This window comes from Corythoichthys intestinalis, chromosome 14 (genome assembly GCF_030265065.1).
Source record: "Corythoichthys intestinalis isolate RoL2023-P3 chromosome 14, ASM3026506v1, whole genome shotgun sequence".
Taxonomy (NCBI): Eukaryota; Metazoa; Chordata; class Actinopteri; order Syngnathiformes; family Syngnathidae; genus Corythoichthys; species Corythoichthys intestinalis.
The window spans coordinates 34,583,820-34,601,217 of NC_080408.1; the positions used below are offsets into that span (position 1 = coordinate 34,583,820).

At 40.9% G+C, this 17,398-nt stretch overlaps 1 protein-coding gene and 1 long non-coding RNA gene across 6 annotated transcripts in view; both read left to right on the top strand.

Moving 5' to 3' along the window:
- arhgap21b (Rho GTPase activating protein 21b) overlaps nt 1–17,398 on the top strand; it is a 73,208-nt gene that overhangs the window by 38,003 nt on the left and 17,807 nt on the right. The window contains exons 5-11 of one of the 5 annotated variants that reach the window (XM_057857731.1): nt 1,818–1,910; nt 2,047–2,125; nt 2,209–2,263; nt 7,235–8,783; nt 16,033–16,179; nt 16,981–17,083; nt 17,218–17,263. In XM_057857731.1, the coding sequence (XP_057713714.1) occupies nt 1,818–1,910; nt 2,047–2,125; nt 2,209–2,263; nt 7,235–8,783; nt 16,033–16,179; nt 16,981–17,083; nt 17,218–17,263 (2,072 nt within the window). Of the gene's footprint in view, nt 1–1,817; nt 1,911–2,046; nt 2,126–2,208; nt 2,264–5,664; nt 6,113–7,234; nt 8,784–16,032; nt 16,180–16,980; nt 17,084–17,217; nt 17,264–17,398 lie in introns of those variants that run through there. The other 4 variants (XM_057857733.1, XM_057857734.1, XM_057857732.1 and 1 more) reach the window with 4 other exon arrangements.
- Nucleotides 8,790–10,668, top strand: LOC130930053 (uncharacterized). Its single transcript, XR_009066981.1, has 2 exons — nt 8,790–10,296; nt 10,419–10,668. It is a non-coding gene; the product is annotated as an uncharacterized LOC130930053 (long non-coding RNA).

The following is a 17,398-nucleotide window of genomic DNA, read 5'->3' on the forward strand; positions in this document are numbered from 1 at the left end:
ATGTCTGCATTCAAACACATTTTTTTTTTTTTTTTTTGATTGAAGTGACTTTTTCATCGATTGAAAATATATGTTTTGATTGAAGCAACTTTTTATTTGATTGAAGCAACTTTTTTTTTATTGAATAATAAAGACACAAATCTACCTCTATACAAATTCAGGAAATCTGATCCAAAGTAATTGTTTTTGGAATTCTCGCACATTTTAACACAATCTGTTGATGACACTTTCATCAAGTTTTGCCTTGTGTTTTTTCTAAGGATGAATCAGTTTTGTCATGGGACAAAACAACACAAAGGGAAGAAAACAATTTTGGTGTCATAGAGATGTAGTTGATGGCATTCATAGTTGAAACTGCCATCAAAGTATTGGACATTAAGATAGCCTCCAATTCATGGAATGAAATTCAGGATTCTTATGACATTAGAATAACTAAAATAGGAATAATTCAGGCACCCACAATATTCTAATCTTAAGCAATTCAGGTATGCAAACATTTCAGAAAAGTATGTTGATCGTGCTCCACTTGCATGAATCCAGCACAGTTGAGCGTCCCCATCAATTATCTTATTGTATTAGAGCCTGCAGCTTCTCAGGACAAAGCTCCTCTGTTACAGCTCTGGGTTCAAGTTTGGGTGCACTTAAAATCTAATGTTCCCTGGTCTTGTCTCACATAAACATCCAGTGAAGCAAGAGGAACTACAATCAGCTGCCATTAAATCTGTCATATAAAGTGATATCAGATATTTTGTCACAACAAAGCTTTCTATCCATGATTTGTATCCAAATCACATTAACTCACAGTCAGACTTTCATCAATTTGGCAATTTGAGGATGATGTTCAATCGTTATTCTAGAATATAGACTGGTTTGCCACCTTATGAGTATTTATTGGCCACTGCTGCCAAGCAGAATTAAGGTAAATGTAGTGCACAGCTTTAGAAGCCCCCATTAGCCTACTGTCGGAATTCCGACTGAATGATAATGTAGAAAATACATATATACAGCCTCTTTCTGATGGAAAAGGCTTTGTCCTTAGTTCTGAAGTTTCTTATTGTTCCACTAGAGGGAGTAAACCTGATTTCAGTACAGTACTACATTACATAATGTAGGCCTCCACAATGCATAAGTGCACAAGTAAGAAAAGGTAGTACCTTCTCTGACCTTTTCAAGAAATGCTAAATATCTGCTTTAATTGTTTGCATAAACATCAGTCCCACCCCTCCACCCTCCAAAAATAAGAAAAAAGTTAAAACTTTCCTTCCTCATTCTGGCTCCCATTGCCCTCTAGTTAGTGTTCCATGGTGTGCTGACTCACAAGCAGAATGTTAACTATGGGGAACTCTTTGGCAGTGGACACCAGAGTGAAAGGAAGAAGTGGGAGTTATGCAGCTGAGCCCACTGTCACTCCACCTACTATTCCCTTTCTCTCACCCCCCCCCATCCACCTCTTCTGTGCAGCTGCTAGGAGACAGGGACTGCCTGAGCAAACTGTTTTTCCTGATGTTAGCAGCTTTTATCTTACTTTGCTAAACTCTACACATTTTTTCTGTTGAAATGCTTCTTCAATAGCACTAATAATTTATGTTCAAACCTGACATATATGCGAGCGGACCAAGCACTGGTTTGAGCACTTGTTCTTCTATTGTTGATTTTGATTTGTCAAAGTGGTGACATGAAACTGTTTTTGTTCTCACACTCAATCATTTTCTCTTCTCATTTACAGTAACTCTCTTGTGCACTGTGAAATGCTATAGTTCCCTTTTTTCTTACAACAATGAAAGAAAAGAGTTCAAACTCACATTTTCATTTGATAGGGAGACCACGGAATAGGCTGGAACCAATGGACACTATTTTCGTGAAGCAAGTCAAGGAAGGTGGCCCTGCACATGGAGCTGGCCTCTGTACAGGTAAAACTTAAAGGATATTCTTATAATCTCTAAAGTAGAACTTCGGTTGATAAACCTTATTGCCATGCAGAAATTTAATAGTTCTTTGGGACTTCATCCATTGAAACAGCTGATATTTGCTTTAAATTTTCTTCAGGTGATCGTATTGTAAAGGTGAATGGTGCAAGTATCATTGGGAAAGCATATTGTGAGGTTATATCTTTGATCCAAGACAGGTGAGACACAGGTGTTTGATTGTTTCTCTTTGACTTTGGTCTAATGTTTAATTTGCCTTTTACTTTCTGTTTGTTCCTTATAGTGGAGAATTTCTGGAACTTTGTGTAATGCCAAAAGATGAGGACATATTACAACTGGTATGCTGTTTGTTTTGTTTTAGAATGGAATGGAAATGCTTACATCTTGTCATCTTGTGCCAGAGAGCTGCTGCTTTTTGAGTTTAGGACAGGAATCCAAAAACGCAGACATCCCGTCCAATCATAACGTTCTATCTAGGCCTCCTAATCAGGACAGATCACCTTTTTTGCATTCTATCAAATGCTAATTATATACATTTTTCAGTCATACACTTCCAAATGAATAAGCTTACCATAATGTCTCAAGCATAATATACTCTTATGTATGGCCTCCCCTACAACCCTCACCCTTCAAAAGCATTTTATTCACTGCACTGTAGCATTATACACTCCACCTATTCGCTCGCATCCAAGCTCAACATATATCATGATCACCATGCCAAGTTTTGTCCTCATCATTTATATGCATCATGGGTATCCATCGGAGTAGCTAAACACTGTTGTGTTTAAAGCCAGCTAGTTTGAAACCGCAATAGCACTTCACTTTGGTTGCTGCAATTACGAAGATTAAAAAAAATATCCACTTAACCTTGGAGAGCCTTCTTAAAATCCCTATAGTGCTGGATGAAATCAAACCTAACGGCTATCAGCTCTAGCCATTGCATAGTTGTAGCACACAATGGATGTCCTTTTAAATATGTCAAACCACCTATGGTTAACCTTAGATTGCTCTTCTGTAATGGCACCAGTCAAAAGACGGAGAACCTCTTCGTCGATAAAATCCCCAGATTATGTGATGAAGTCCGACAGAGCAGCTAGCTTTGTTGTTTCTAGCAACCGAGTGCTATGTCATTGCAAACTAACACATCTTCTTGTAAATGTAGCCTCGAGAATGCTACATGAGCAACAAAGCTAAACGTTCATTCAACACTGCACTGTGACACCTATACTTACTGAAGGGTATTTATTTTAGGGTTTTGCACTTTACCTACTTAGCTGCATGAGCTGTATGGATGCTCTAAACAAAGTTTCGTTATGCTTTTTGCAACAATGACTATAAATATTCTGAATCTGAATCTACTTGAAAACTCAGTGTTGTAGGCTTATGGAACACTCGCTGTCGTAGTTAAAGATTCTGAACGAAACCCAAAGTAACGATGCCAGTGTGACCTTGCTAAGTAATGAATGAAATCTCCATTAAGTCCAGCATGGAACATAAAGCTCGTTTGTCTAAGAAATTGTGGGTGTGCCCGGTCTCAAACAAACATGAAATCCAAAGTATTGGGCTTATCATTCATGAGACAATTTTGACATAGGCCTCTGTTGACGCAACCTTTACCAATTTCTTGTATGGGCACTCTTCTTCCATAAATAGTGATCAATATCTGTACCGTAAACATGATGGCAGTTGTATGCATATTGCACACCACTGTCACATTATATGCACTTTAGGGGCAAAGTGAAGCTGCACTAAGCTCCTAAGTGCAACAGTATGTGCGGATGTTGAGGAATCGCTTCTAACAGAGTATTTGACAGCCTGTTTGTGTAATGAAATCCAATCACTGTTAACTTGAACCCTCCCTTGTGTGTACTCTGTGTGGCCATGTTAAAAGAGTCTATTGATAACACTGAGGAACAATTTTGGATAAAATCTGTTTAGATTATTGGCATGCAGAGTTCAAAATTGCAGTCTATTTTTTTTATTTTTATTTATTTTTTTTTTTTGCTCTACAGTTTACCAATTTTAGCTATGTTGTTTCTGCTTGCACAAAACTATAGCTGTCCTTTCTAAAACATTGCAGTCATAACTCGTTGATTGTATGTCAATATACAGTACATGCCAAAGGTTTGGACAGTACTCATTCAATGCACCACAAATGAAGGTTCCAACCCCATTAATAAAGCAATAAATTCCACTAATCAACCTTGAAAAAGCATACCTCTGAAGTCAAAAACCATTTTAGGTGACTCCCTCTTAAAACAAGTTCACATGGTAAATACAGTATTTGTCATATTTTATAAGAAAATGGGGATCCTGTAGTTCAAAACTGATTTTAGATTTTGCACCTCAAAAGCAAAAAAATACAACTCAGACCTAATTTAACAAAAATTGTTCCCAGTGTAATTCAAGAAAACATTATGTTTAGGGATGTCCTGATAGCATATTTTTTTGCACCTGAGTCTGAGTCACCTGATTTTGAGAATCTGCCAATACAGAGCCCTGATCCGATAACGAAAAAAGTATTTTTTTTGCCCTATATACATTGTCATTAAATGAATTTCTATCATTTCCACCACTCGAAATGCCCACTTTGCACACATTGCAAGTCGCTGTTGCTCCCTGTTGGATGGTAAAATATTTCCACACAGCAGAAATTACCACTCTACCAGCTACCCATCACGTTCCCGCGTTAGCTTCCAGAATGTTCTCCTGTTGGGGCTGTTTAAAGTACTTCCTCTTCCACATTAAAAAAAAAAAAAAAAAGTATTATTTTTATAGCCCCAAATTGTTTTGTTGTATGATATTGCTGCTAAGCTTCATAGGGACTATATGAAGTTACCAAATAAAGTCGCATAGTATTGAATGGGGGGGGGGGGGGGGCATAAGCCTATCATCCATCCCATCAATTGATTGATACACAGGGCAGCCATTCAAATATACTGTATATTGGGTAGATGATTTTGACTTGGTCATTTTATTATTAGCTCGCAACAAACATTTGTGCTGAGCTTTCCTCCTCCAACAACAAATGGTAATGGTAAATGGTGTTATACTTATATAGCGCTTTTCCACCTTTCAAGGAGCTCAAAGCGCTTTACACTATCTCGCCATCTACCTACTGCAGCAGCAAGGTAGATTGCGCGAGGTTGTCTCCTTAATAAGTAGATCTTGGAGATTGTGACCGCCCTGGTCTTTACAATGCCATGTCTTCCATGAGCTTAGCTGTCATTATATCATTCCTTTATATTGCTCAAGTCCTACCTCATGTGAGCCCCTTCCTATGCATGGCCTTCCTCTGTTTCCATAGTCCCCTGTGTATCTCACGCCTACGTTGTCATGTTGCTGGGAACACTAGTATTGAACATCAGGTGGCCTTCAGCCATATGAAAAGTAACTTCAGAAAGGCGGAAAGACTGGTTAAATCTGGAAAAGGTTAAGAATATGCACACATACTACCAAGATGACATTTCACTGTTGCAGCAGTACACGGACTGCTTAGAGACTGGCAGCAGTTGCTTAGCAAACGGAGAGAGAGGCTACACTCGGGGAGCAAGAGAGAGAGAGAATCGTATGCAAAGGGGGAAGAGAAAATGCTATAAAGAATGGATGATAAGGAGAATCAAGTGGATAAAATCAGCTGACTGCCTTGTGTTTTTAACAGGTTGATGTGGTGGAGGGGGGGGGCAAAAGACAGGGGAAGAAAGATTGGGAGGGGGAGCTCTACCATCAGAGCGGAATGTATAATCAGCAGCTGCTGCTTCTGTCATGTGAGCTACAGAAGAGGGAGGGAGACGTAGACTGGAGGCACCTCATTCAGTTAGTGTAATGTGGCTGAGAATGGAATACAACCGTGGAAGCTTAACAGCAACATGAGAGGCAGGCTTGCGCTCCTGCCGCCTCGCCCAGAACAGACTGTCACAGGCAGGTCGTAACGTGGCAACGCTCCACTTCACGTACGCTTCCTCTCCCTTGCTGTTTATTGCTGTGACTCGAGAATATTTTTAGCATGTCAAATTCAGGAAATTTTGTTTTGCTATTTTTTTGTCCTCGCCTTTTAATCTGATCATTTCCCAACAGCATGTTTGTCTCACTCTACTGGTATCCTTCTCTCTTCTATCTGCATTTCTTAACGCTCTCGTCTTCATATGCTCATACGGCAGCCTTTTTTTCCGGATGCAACTAATCTGGTAAGCAAACTGCTGTCTAGTTCGCCATTTGATATTAACATGCAGTGCATACATTTTTCACATCATGGACTGAATATCAACGTAATGGTTACAGGCTGTAGTGTACCGCTTTACACTACTGCTGTTGCTTGTCCACTGGGTAGTGGTTCAGATGTACTGTAGAAATGGCTGATTCATTGCGTTACCTGTTAGATTAAGACCTCCCGCCGACATCCCATTCTTCATTCTACTTGTCACATATTATTACTGTGATAAGGAACAGTGACCTACGAACTCTCTTGCATGTTTATGCTCTCACGAAGGGTGGGAGACAGAGCCAAACACATTGATTGTTGCCCACACATTATGTAAGTTTTTTTTTTTATATAATTTTTTTTTAGTTTTACGCCAGCTGGATCAAAGTCCTTGATGACCAACTCATACATAGCCCTTTGCTTCTTGCCAAGACAATACAGTGTGTTAGGAATATTACAGAAGCCACCAAGACATTTTGTAGAAAGTAGAAAGTTGTCCACCTGTAGTAATCAAACAATTCCTTAACCATACATACATACATCACACCATACAAATCATTGCTGTCCATTTTCCATGTTCATATAGGCCCTGGAGTGTAATCAGGCTAAATATAGCTCTCACAATGAGGAAGGGAACCTCCTGTCTGTGTGAAGCATCTGTCAGTCTGACCTGTAAATTTACACATTAGTTATTACTATTCTTGTCCACAGATGTGATTATTTTGAAAATAATTTCACATATTCGAATCAAGCAGGTAACCTGGATAAATCCCTCTAATACATCGCTGCCTTTTTTTTTTTTTAATAAAGAATTCATAACTATTTTTGACAGCGATAGACGTCTAGTTGAAATGCATTGGATGTCTATCACCATTAACAGATAGAAATTGGGTAAAACATATAACGTGAGCTCAAAGAGCAGATGAAGACTACTGACACTCTCAAACTGCCAATGCCTCCGCTCACTCGCACTACAACATGTCCCACCCACACACACCCGTTTCTAGTTATGTTCCGCTCGACTTCTTTAAGCATCTAGTGGCTCACTGTTGATTATTACGCGCACCTTTTTGTCTATTTTAAAGCAAGTTTATTGCTCTGTCTCCAGGCCTACTCGCAGGATGCCTACCTCCGTGGCCACAGCAGCTACAGTGGAAATGCCTGTCACATTCCTGAGCCGCCCCCTGCATGCTACCCCAGAGTAGACTGTAAGCCTACGGGCATGGCCCAGGCTACAGACTCTGTGGGCTTGGGCATCAGGGGCTCAATGGCAGCTCCTGACCATGGGTACCGCAAGGAGATCACTGTGCCCCCATCCCTTCCACCTAAATCATATCCAAAAAGTCAGATGGCGGTGTGCGTGCGTAACGACAGCGTGAGGACAGTAGTGATTCCCCCTGAGCATATGGGGCGTGGTATGGGTCCAGCACACAGAATAGATTACGTGGACCCAACATTAATGAGGGGGAGGCCTGCATCATTAGCCCAGTATCCTCACCCTCGAAAGACTGACGTCTACCATAGCGGACCAGGACCAACTTCATATCGAGGCCCGATACATCACTACCCAGCCGTCCAACCAAATATTGATTGGCGAACTTACCAAACGTATAGGGAATACATTGACAACAAAGGAATACATTCTCACAGTAGTCGCACTATCCAGGACAGGCTTGATAGCCTGCGATCTTCCAATCAAAATAGTTTTGAAACTCCACATCACATTCCCCAGATGGGCTGGGGCCCAAAGGGGATACGTCGGAGGAGCACCTCCCATGAACGTTCTTACCACGGACCACCACTCCACTTCCAAATTGCCCCACGTAGTGCCTCCCAGGACCGTATGACCAGTTCCGAGAGAATCAGCCACGGCAGGAACTGGCCACCAAGAAGTGTGTCTCAAGATGGCCTTATCCACAAAGTGCGGTCACACTCCACGGACTATGTTGACCCAAAAGAGATTGCTCAGTCTGTTGAGAGGAGAGGTTATCGAAAGGTGGATCCTGGTACGAGGCCCAGCAGACAGTCCATGCCGAGACAGGCTATGCTATCCAGGCCTTCTGTTGGATACAACAGTGGCAAGACTGGGCCACACAATCCTATGTACATGAAAGGACCAGATTCTCTCCAGACCCACTCCCCATCTAATCTCCCTGAACGACAGGCCCATTTTGCAAAGAGAACAAGTGGTGATCAAAAAGCTATAGCTAAAGCCAACCATATAGGCCCCACAAGCCATCAAGGCCACAACAGGGTGAGAGCTGAAAGTGCAAAACCTGTCGAGGTCGAGAGAGATGTTGCCTCAGTAGGGAAACGATCCTCATCATGCTCTACCCAAAAACAGATGCCTGAGCGATCTGGTATCCTGAAGCCAACCCATGGAGAGTCTGAAAGCCAGACAACTGGACGTAGCCTTTCTGAGTCCGGGGTCGTGATGAGGCCTAAACCGCCCACCGGAAAGAACCCCAGCCCCCTCCGCCACCCTTCCTACATCCTGGCTGTGAATGATGATGATGGGCAAGATTCTACCGCAGAGGTAGCAGCTTGTTGGCTTCCCAACGATGCACGGCGAGAGATGCATATACGTCGCCTTGGAGAACGTCACGCTTCCTGCTCCAGCAATCTAGACGAGTCGTTGGATTCTATTCCGTTCATTGGTAAGAAGGAACTATAGGAGTTTCATGCTCTTTGTTGTCATGGAAACAGCTGTTGTAACATGAGTCAGAGCACCAAAGCTGATGAATTTTTAGCGGAATACTGTATTTCAGTTCTTTAATCACATCTCGTATACATTTTGGTTTATGACATCCGGTGGCATCCTTGCAAGATGCTCAAAAATGTTATCTTGCAAGAATGTTATTAATTAGTACTGGTGGCCTTAGAGCAGGGGTGGGCAAACTATTCCACAAATGGCCGCAGTGGGTGCGGGGTTTTTTTGCAACCCATTAAGAGGACACCTTTTCACCGATCTGAAGTGCAATCAGTTGATTGCAGGCAGGTGCTTCTCATTTCTGCTGAAACCTCATTGGATAAACTATTTAAACTATCTGTGCTGGGTCAGTTGGAACAAAGACCAGGACCCACTGCGGCCCTCGAGAACCAGTTTGCCCACCCCTGCCTTAGGGCCCAAGTACACCAGATGCATGATCGTTGCGGTTCCGGTCCGGTTCAGTGTTGACTGCGTGCCACGCAGTACGTCAAAAACAGGCAAATCATACCGGCTGCGCACGGCTGCAGTCCACCAACTCCGTTCCCTCTTGAGCGCTCGCGTGATCGCGTGCTATAATGTGCAATTTAAAACAACGAAAAACACACTGTTTATACTCATCAGAGAAGCAGAGAGAGAGCACATTTTTTCTTTGCATATTGATATTTTATGTCTGTCTCTTAATTCCAGATTGACTGCATCATTTTGAGATCAGGGCTTCGTGTGTGGGGGGAAGGGGGCGGGGCCCTATTATGTCCTTGGTTGTGTCGATGGGTTTATATCTTTGTGCACATTTGAAATTATGGCACATAACATCTCATAGAGCTGTTATAAACAACTGTTAAATAATCTGTAATATTTATAAAATGGATAGCGAATTATATACTACACGAACTAAAAAACAGCGTACTTGGAATTGGCGTCTCAACACTGCAGATTCCTGTGCCCAGCGCAAACTGTTGGTTTTTCTATGAAAAGTCAAGTAAAATGTAGGAAGGAAAAAAAGAAACGTCTTGAATAGACCACCAGGTCGAAACTTGTGGGTGTCTCTTTATTCTCTTTCGTACTTTTCCCCCCCGACTCTGTATACAAACCGACATAGGGAATGGGACGTACTACGTCATTGTTTGGACCCGCCTCCATGCTGGCAATATAATTCACTTCCGGGCCGGCAGAGTCAATGCGGATTGTAACGTGTGATAGTGCTAAGCTAACTCTTTCGGTGTTTTAGAAAGAAAATATGGGTGCTTTATTGTTGCGTTACCGGGTGCAACAGCGTCTCCTACGACAAAAAAGGGGTGAGGAAAAATGGACTCACTTTTCACCGTTTTCCTGCATGGAGGACCAAATATCAGATCACGAAGGTACGACGGATGGCTGGATTGCAGCGGTTCGTCGGAAAAGCATTTCTTATGATCATATTTCTGCTGGAATGAGAGTGTGTTCCTGTCATCTCTACTCTTGTAAGTTGAACGATTTATCCACTTTTGGTTTCAATACGTTTTTGTTTTTTTACACCGTTGTGTAAATCTGCCTCGGTAGCAATGCTCGCCTACTACGACTCCCCTACCTGTTGTGTTCCTAGGTAAACCTGCTGACAACACATCCCGATTGGTCACCATCTCTCTTCTTGGATTATTTGACAAAGAAAATTTGTTCAATGGAGTGGTTCCATTTGTCCTGTGTCGGACTCAAACAAGCCCCTGCAGCAGACGCCATCTGGGTCTGCCCTTCTCGTCGATGAACTGCGGGCTTTTAACTTGTGAAAATGCAAGAACTTTAATGCACATATTTATTCTGCCTGGCTATTTAACTATGGCCAGTGACGTTTTTTTTTTTTTTTTAACCACTTTGACAAAGACACCTTTCATTGTAATGTTGAATTTATATATTCTATTATTATTTTTAAATTATAATATTCTTATTTGCACTTATGTAGACTTCAGACTGTCAATTCAAATAGTGTTGGAAAAGTTGCAATACCTAAAATAGAAATGCAAGAACTGTAAAGTACATATTTATACACCTTTATTTACCTAAGGCCACTGGATGTTTTTTTAACTGCTTTGAAAAATACAGGTTTTGTTGTGATCTTGTATTTATATAGTATATAGCTTTTTATAATGTATTATGTATTATAATATTTGCTGCCCCCTGCCAGAGTGTGGGCCATTTTGTACTAAAAGGATTTTAAACTGTCAGTTCAAATACTGTGTTGGAGACTAGTACTTGCAATACTTAAAATGGAAATGCAAGAACTTTAAAGCACATATTTATCCTGTCTGGCAATTTACCCAAGGCCAGTAAATAGTGTTTTAAACTGCTTTGACAAAGACACGTTTATTGTGATCTTGTATTTGTGTATTACTTATAATTATATAATATTTGCTGCCACCGTCAGAGGGTGGGCCTTGTTTGCACTAATTTAAAGATTTTAAACTGTCAATTCAAATATCGTATTGGAGAAATTGCATTACTTGAAATAAATCTATTGCAACTTATCAGTCCCAGTTCTTGTCTACATCACTGTCCAAAAATTGTCAATGCATATTCCAAATAGAATAACAAAATTAAGTCACCTGACTTTGTAATTATTACACCTGTTTATTATGAAGACCTGAAGTAAACAACAAGCAGTTACAGTTTGTCAAGAAGTTGTTCAAGTCATGTTTTGGTATTCATATTTTATTGACTTTTCATAACACTTGGGATCGTGTTTGTAAGAGCAGAGCAAACTGAAGTTTCAGCGTGCACTCTTCGCCTTTCCAACCTCTCATAACGCTCCGATGTGGTGCGCTTGACCTCAGAATAACCCAAGAAGAGATATGGTGACCAATCGGGATGTGTTGTCAGCATTTCATATGCAGGTTTTCCTAGTAACACAACAGGTAGGTGATGAGGAGGAGTAGTTTAGCATTGCTACCGAGGCAGATTTACACAACAGTAAAGAAAAAAACAAAAACAAAAAACGTATTGAAACCAAAACGGATAAATCGTTCAACTTACAAGAGTAGAGATGAGGGGAATACACTCTCATTCCAGCAGAAATATGATCATAAGAAATGCTTTTCCGACGAACCGCTGCAATCCAGCCATCCGTCGTACCTTCGTGATCTGATATTTGGTCCCTCCATGCAGGAAAACGGTGAAAAGTGAGTCCATTTTTCCTAGACCCTTTTTTTGTCGTAGGAGACGCTGTTGCACCCGGTAACGCAACAATAAGCACCCATATTTTCTTTCTAAAACACCGAAAGAGTTAGTTTAGCACTACCACACGTTACAATCCGCATTGACTCTGCCGGCCCGGAAGTGAATTATATTGCCAGCATGGAGGCGGGTCCAAACAATGACGTAGTACGTCCCATTCCCTATTGTGTGTGCGCCGGGCACGAGAATTTCTGCAGTGGGACTTCCAGATACGCTGCTTTTTTTTTTCGCTCAAAGTTGTCAGCACGTCGTGTGTTTGATATTATTGCCAGAAAAACACACATAATAGGACATCTTGTAGCTTCGCTTTTAACGCTGTCCTTATAATAACGATCTGCTGCATCGTATATCACTTTGTGACTTTCCACCTCCATGATGAAGCGCTCATCATCCATCTTCGCTCGTGTTTAAACCGTGATTAGGCACCTGGGCTTTTGACGTCAGGCCCAGCGCCGCCCATTTTGTCGGATGCGTGTCCGGCAAAAATAGAAAATAGCCTATACCATCCGGCGGGCATGTGGCACGCCGGAGGTGGTTCGCAGTCAATCCGGAGCACTGATGCAGCCGGTATACGTTGAACAATGGGATATAATGGGAACGGATTGGCTCCGGCGCTATTTTTTACCGGAGTCTGACCGGAACCGCAATGATCATGCATCTGGTGTACTTGGGCCCTTAGAGTGTTAGTAATACAGAAAAGGAGAAAATACTGAAAAATTCCAATATACATGGACTGCATCTCTACAGGAGGATCTTTGTTGACATATTTTCAGAGCATGTGCAGAAGTCACAAACATGACAGGCAGTGACGACGTGATGAACAGTTAGCGGGCAAAATCTCCCATATACAAACAGTTTAATGTATGAAGACTTTAGGGGGGTTTAGAGAGAATCTTAAAATGGATATTGGCAACAAAATTGAAGTAGTTCAAAGATCATATGAGATCTGGGATTATGGAAAAATGGTGGTCCAATTTGCCCCTTTTTTGACCACAAATCTAATGGGGAGACATTTATTCCTAATTAATAAAAAGCCTTTAAAATAATCACTCATGAAAAATTAACAGCTTTAAGTCTGTAGGCCTTCTATAATTATTATATCAAGGAACGTTGGGTCAGTTTCTTTTGCAAAGCACAGAGCAATGATCATGGTGAAAGTAGGTTGTATACTACAGCAGTTAGATAATTTTTTTAATAGTCTAAATAACATAAATAGTCACTATAATTTACTATGAACAAAGTGAGCCTCACATCCCACCCATTAAATGTTGCTTAAAATGCTTTATTATACTTGTTAAATGACAGTGTAGGTAATTGATAGAGTTTGCTACTAACTCCGTGTTGTTTACATTGGACTGCATTTTAAAATTTTGGCTTCTACCTATTTGTGCTATAAAATGCAGTTGTATTATGTCCCTGCAGTCTGCCAGAGGGTTGTGCTTTCAACTTTCTGGCAGTCATTCGAAATTCATAAAACCATGTTACATTTGTAACTTTTGATTTATGGAACATTTGTTGTCATATTAAATAGGATGTATAGTGTAAATATGATGGAGGAGGGGAGCGCAAAAACTTCCCAGATGCTGAAACTGGAAAAATCTGAAAACTCCTACCGCAGTAAAAATCTTGACGACACTCCACCTTGTCATCACGATCTAAACAGTTGAAAACGAAAACTGACTTTTGCTGGCATCAGGGGATGAAGAGGATATAGAGGAGCACAATGTTTAAATGCAGGAGAGGAGACTGTTGTGGACTGGTCCATGAAACAACCTTCTTAACCTAGGAGACAGGTTAGGACAGCACTTGAGCGCTTGATTTACAAACGCACACATCCCAATCCATCGACACCGTGCCAAAAATATTACAGTACATATTATCGGTCCTATTAATAATGTTATATGATTTATTTGGATGACGTCATAATTACTATTATCGGACCAATAATTATCGTGCTCCAGTACATACAAGTCACATGTGTGAATGCGGAATTAAAGTAACAAAAAGCCACCCTTCTGCATTTTTACTTCAGACTGTTTCCATCGAAACCTGGCTGTAATACAATGACAGTTGATCAGGCCATTAAATGGTTATTTAAAAGACTTTACAACAAGGTTTCTGCATTTTAATACAGAAGTGGTGGCGGCCACTCAACCTTATGAAATGCAGCTCAGTGTACGTCAAACATGGTTAGTTCACAACCATTTAATTTCATAAATATAAGTATTACAAAGCACTTTGAACAACATTTAATGTGTGGAAAAGCCCTATATAATAATGCACAGCATGTTCATTCCTTTTGCGATTTAGTTTTCAGGGAGAATCCAACCTTTTTCTTCTTTTTTAATCAGGCCCAACACATCGCAAGTGTGAACAATCTGGCTGAGCCAAATCCAAAAATGCAAAACAATTGAACTACAGGTGAAACACAGTGTTTCCTGGCACATGCACCCATGATGCAACACAAGAAAAAGCAACAAAAATGTAACAAAATATCCACCTATTGCTCAGCTGCTCTTCATACTGTGTAACTCTGATATGAGGTATGATATGTTTTGAGGGATTTCAAGCTTGGCTATAACATAGTACACTTTTTATCGCCCCACCCTCCACCCCCCCAAGGTTTTACACTACTTTGAATGAGCAATCTTGTTTTCCCGTGGATTTGCAATTGAGATAGAGCAGCAATGCTTCTGAAAAACTTGCTGTGCTCCATGTATTGTTAGTTTGTGGAGTTGGCATGACAGTCCAGGTGCACACAAAGCAAGCTGTGACGGTGCTAAAACGCTAGGACTACCATTCTGGGAATGGTGCCATGGCCCAGGAGAACAGTGTCTTGATTGAGCTGACTGGAGGGCCGCCCTCAATGGTCTTTTTGAATGGCCCCAGTCACATTGATCAGCTTTTGTACCCATCACCCACATCATTTTGTGTAGCTGAGTTATACATGAAAGTGTTTTTTTTTTTTTTTTAAACTGTTGCAATTGATAGTATTTGTGTACTTGTAATGTGGATTCAAATTAAAAATATACCCTTAAAAAGAACTCCATATATTTAAAATACTAGTTGGTAATACAATACACTGGAGCAGTTTTGGGTCAGTAAGACTTACTGTCAACAAAGACATCTATTAACTTGTCCCTTCAGAAAATTTTCAAGATTGTGATGTTCAATTTAGTTTGCCCTGTTGAAACAGGGCAAACTAAGTTTGCTCCAGGCTAGATCTGGGACAGTGGCTTTAAATTTAGCTCTCAATGTATCAGCAGGGAAAAGCTTCATAATTTGAGCTGTTTCTTTCAGACCTTTAGATGGTGGAATATTCTTGTGCTTATGTACCAACCTCTTTATCAAGTTGTGTTTAGGCATCAGATTTATTGGTTTCTAACAGTCAAACTCGACTAGTTTTGATTTGAAGTTGCTAGAAATTTTTTTCATATGCAGTGAAAAGACAATGGCTACCTTTTGAATTGTTTTGCTGTGAAACTACAGCATGAGTTATCATCTTTTTATTTTACGTATTTTGAGATTTCCCATATTTCCAATGAGTACAATTCAAGTAAATGCAATGCATTTGAAATTTACTGTAAGACATATCGTTTTAATAGCTGCTTGTATTTGTACTGCTTTAGTCTTTGATACAAATGCTAAACTTTGACACAACTTTTATGAGCAGTTTTTTAAAATGTTCCTCTTTTCGTTTTGTCATATTGACATTTATACAATCATAAATGTAGAGGTCACAGTCTTGCATCCTGGTATCATCATTAAATCATGTAATAGTATGGCTGTCATTTTGCAGGCAATGAATTACATTAAGATGCAATATTTTCTGAAACTTGCTCTAGAGAGTGACATGTTTGGTCGGAGAGGAACGAGATGGTTGGAATAGGAATCGTTTCCAGTTTGCAACATTGTTCTATAAAGCCACTAAAATAATCCCTGGCCTTTCAAATCCTTTTTTACAGTCACTTCTGTTTTTCCTATTGTAATAGATGAGCCTGTAAGCCCCAGCGTTGACAGGGATGCTGCTCCTATTCCACCCTCCGCGGTCATCTCTGTGCCACCTTCAATAGCTACAGGTCCTTCCAGTCCTGACTCACCGTGTCCTCCCATTCGTCGACAACTGTCACACGACCAAGGTAAAAGCCTTTGGGGTTGTTGCGTCATGATCAAAACCGTATAGTCCTGACTATTAACATTGTTACATTTGTGTCAGCTGATAGCAACACTAAGGCTAGGTTCATACCGAAGGTCTTAATTATCAATTCCGATTTTTTTGTCATATCTGATTTTTTTGCGTGCCCGTTCATACTACCTTTGTCAATTAAGCCCGTCCAAGTCTCACGGTTACGCACTAATTCACAGCCCGAGACGCGCTGAGCAACTGAGCTGTATGCGCAGGAGCAACAAAATAAATGACTACACATGACGCACACACACACATACGAAGAGTTTGCCCCGACTAGGCTGTGTAAGCGATCTTGAAATATTGCTCATTTGGAGCAGAGAGAAAACCGAGCATTCTCAAGCTTATCCTCAACTCATTTTATTCTTTTATGACTGTTGTCAAGCCCACTCCTTCCCCAAAAGCTGTGTTCAAACTAGGTGCTAACGCTACTGCACAGCTACAGTAGGACCCTGTCTCTCTCGCTCTTTTCTGACGTAATTGCTGCATGAATTCCGATTTGGGAGACTTGACAGTTCAGGCTGCCGCCACATTCTGGACAAATGTGGCCCAGATCAGATTTAAACCACATACGAAAGTGACCCAGATTGGATTTGGAATGGTCCACATCTGTGCGACTTGTCATGTAAAGAACGTCACGTTAATGCCTCTTTCGAGGCGGAAAAACACGAAAAAATTGGATTCTTGCATTAAGACCTGCGCTATGAACCTAGCCAAAGTCGTAAGTTACTCATCTTGATATGTTCTGCTCTAGAATCCCTAAGAAGTGCTCTGCTGGAGTCTGAATCTGCCAGTCAAACTGAACGGTCTAAATCGTACGATGAAGGTCTGGACAATTACCAAGAAGAGGGGAGAGGGTATGTTCAAACTAATATTCAGTCACTGCACTTGTAATTGTTTGATTATTGCATGTTTTTATTATGCCCTCAGGTGATCTTGTCATTTACCTTTCGAGTTTTGTATCTAATCTTTTTTTCTCTCTCTCGCTCAGACGATCTTCCAGTCGGCATATGCCAAGTCTCAGAGGCCTTAAAAAGGTGAGCTACCTCATGGGTAATACAGTGTTTCCCACAGGATTTTAGGAGACTGTGGTGGGAGGGTCTCTGACCATAGGATTTTTTGAAACTGTGGTGGTGGGCTGCATCAGAGTCGGACAGCCACACCATGTCGTG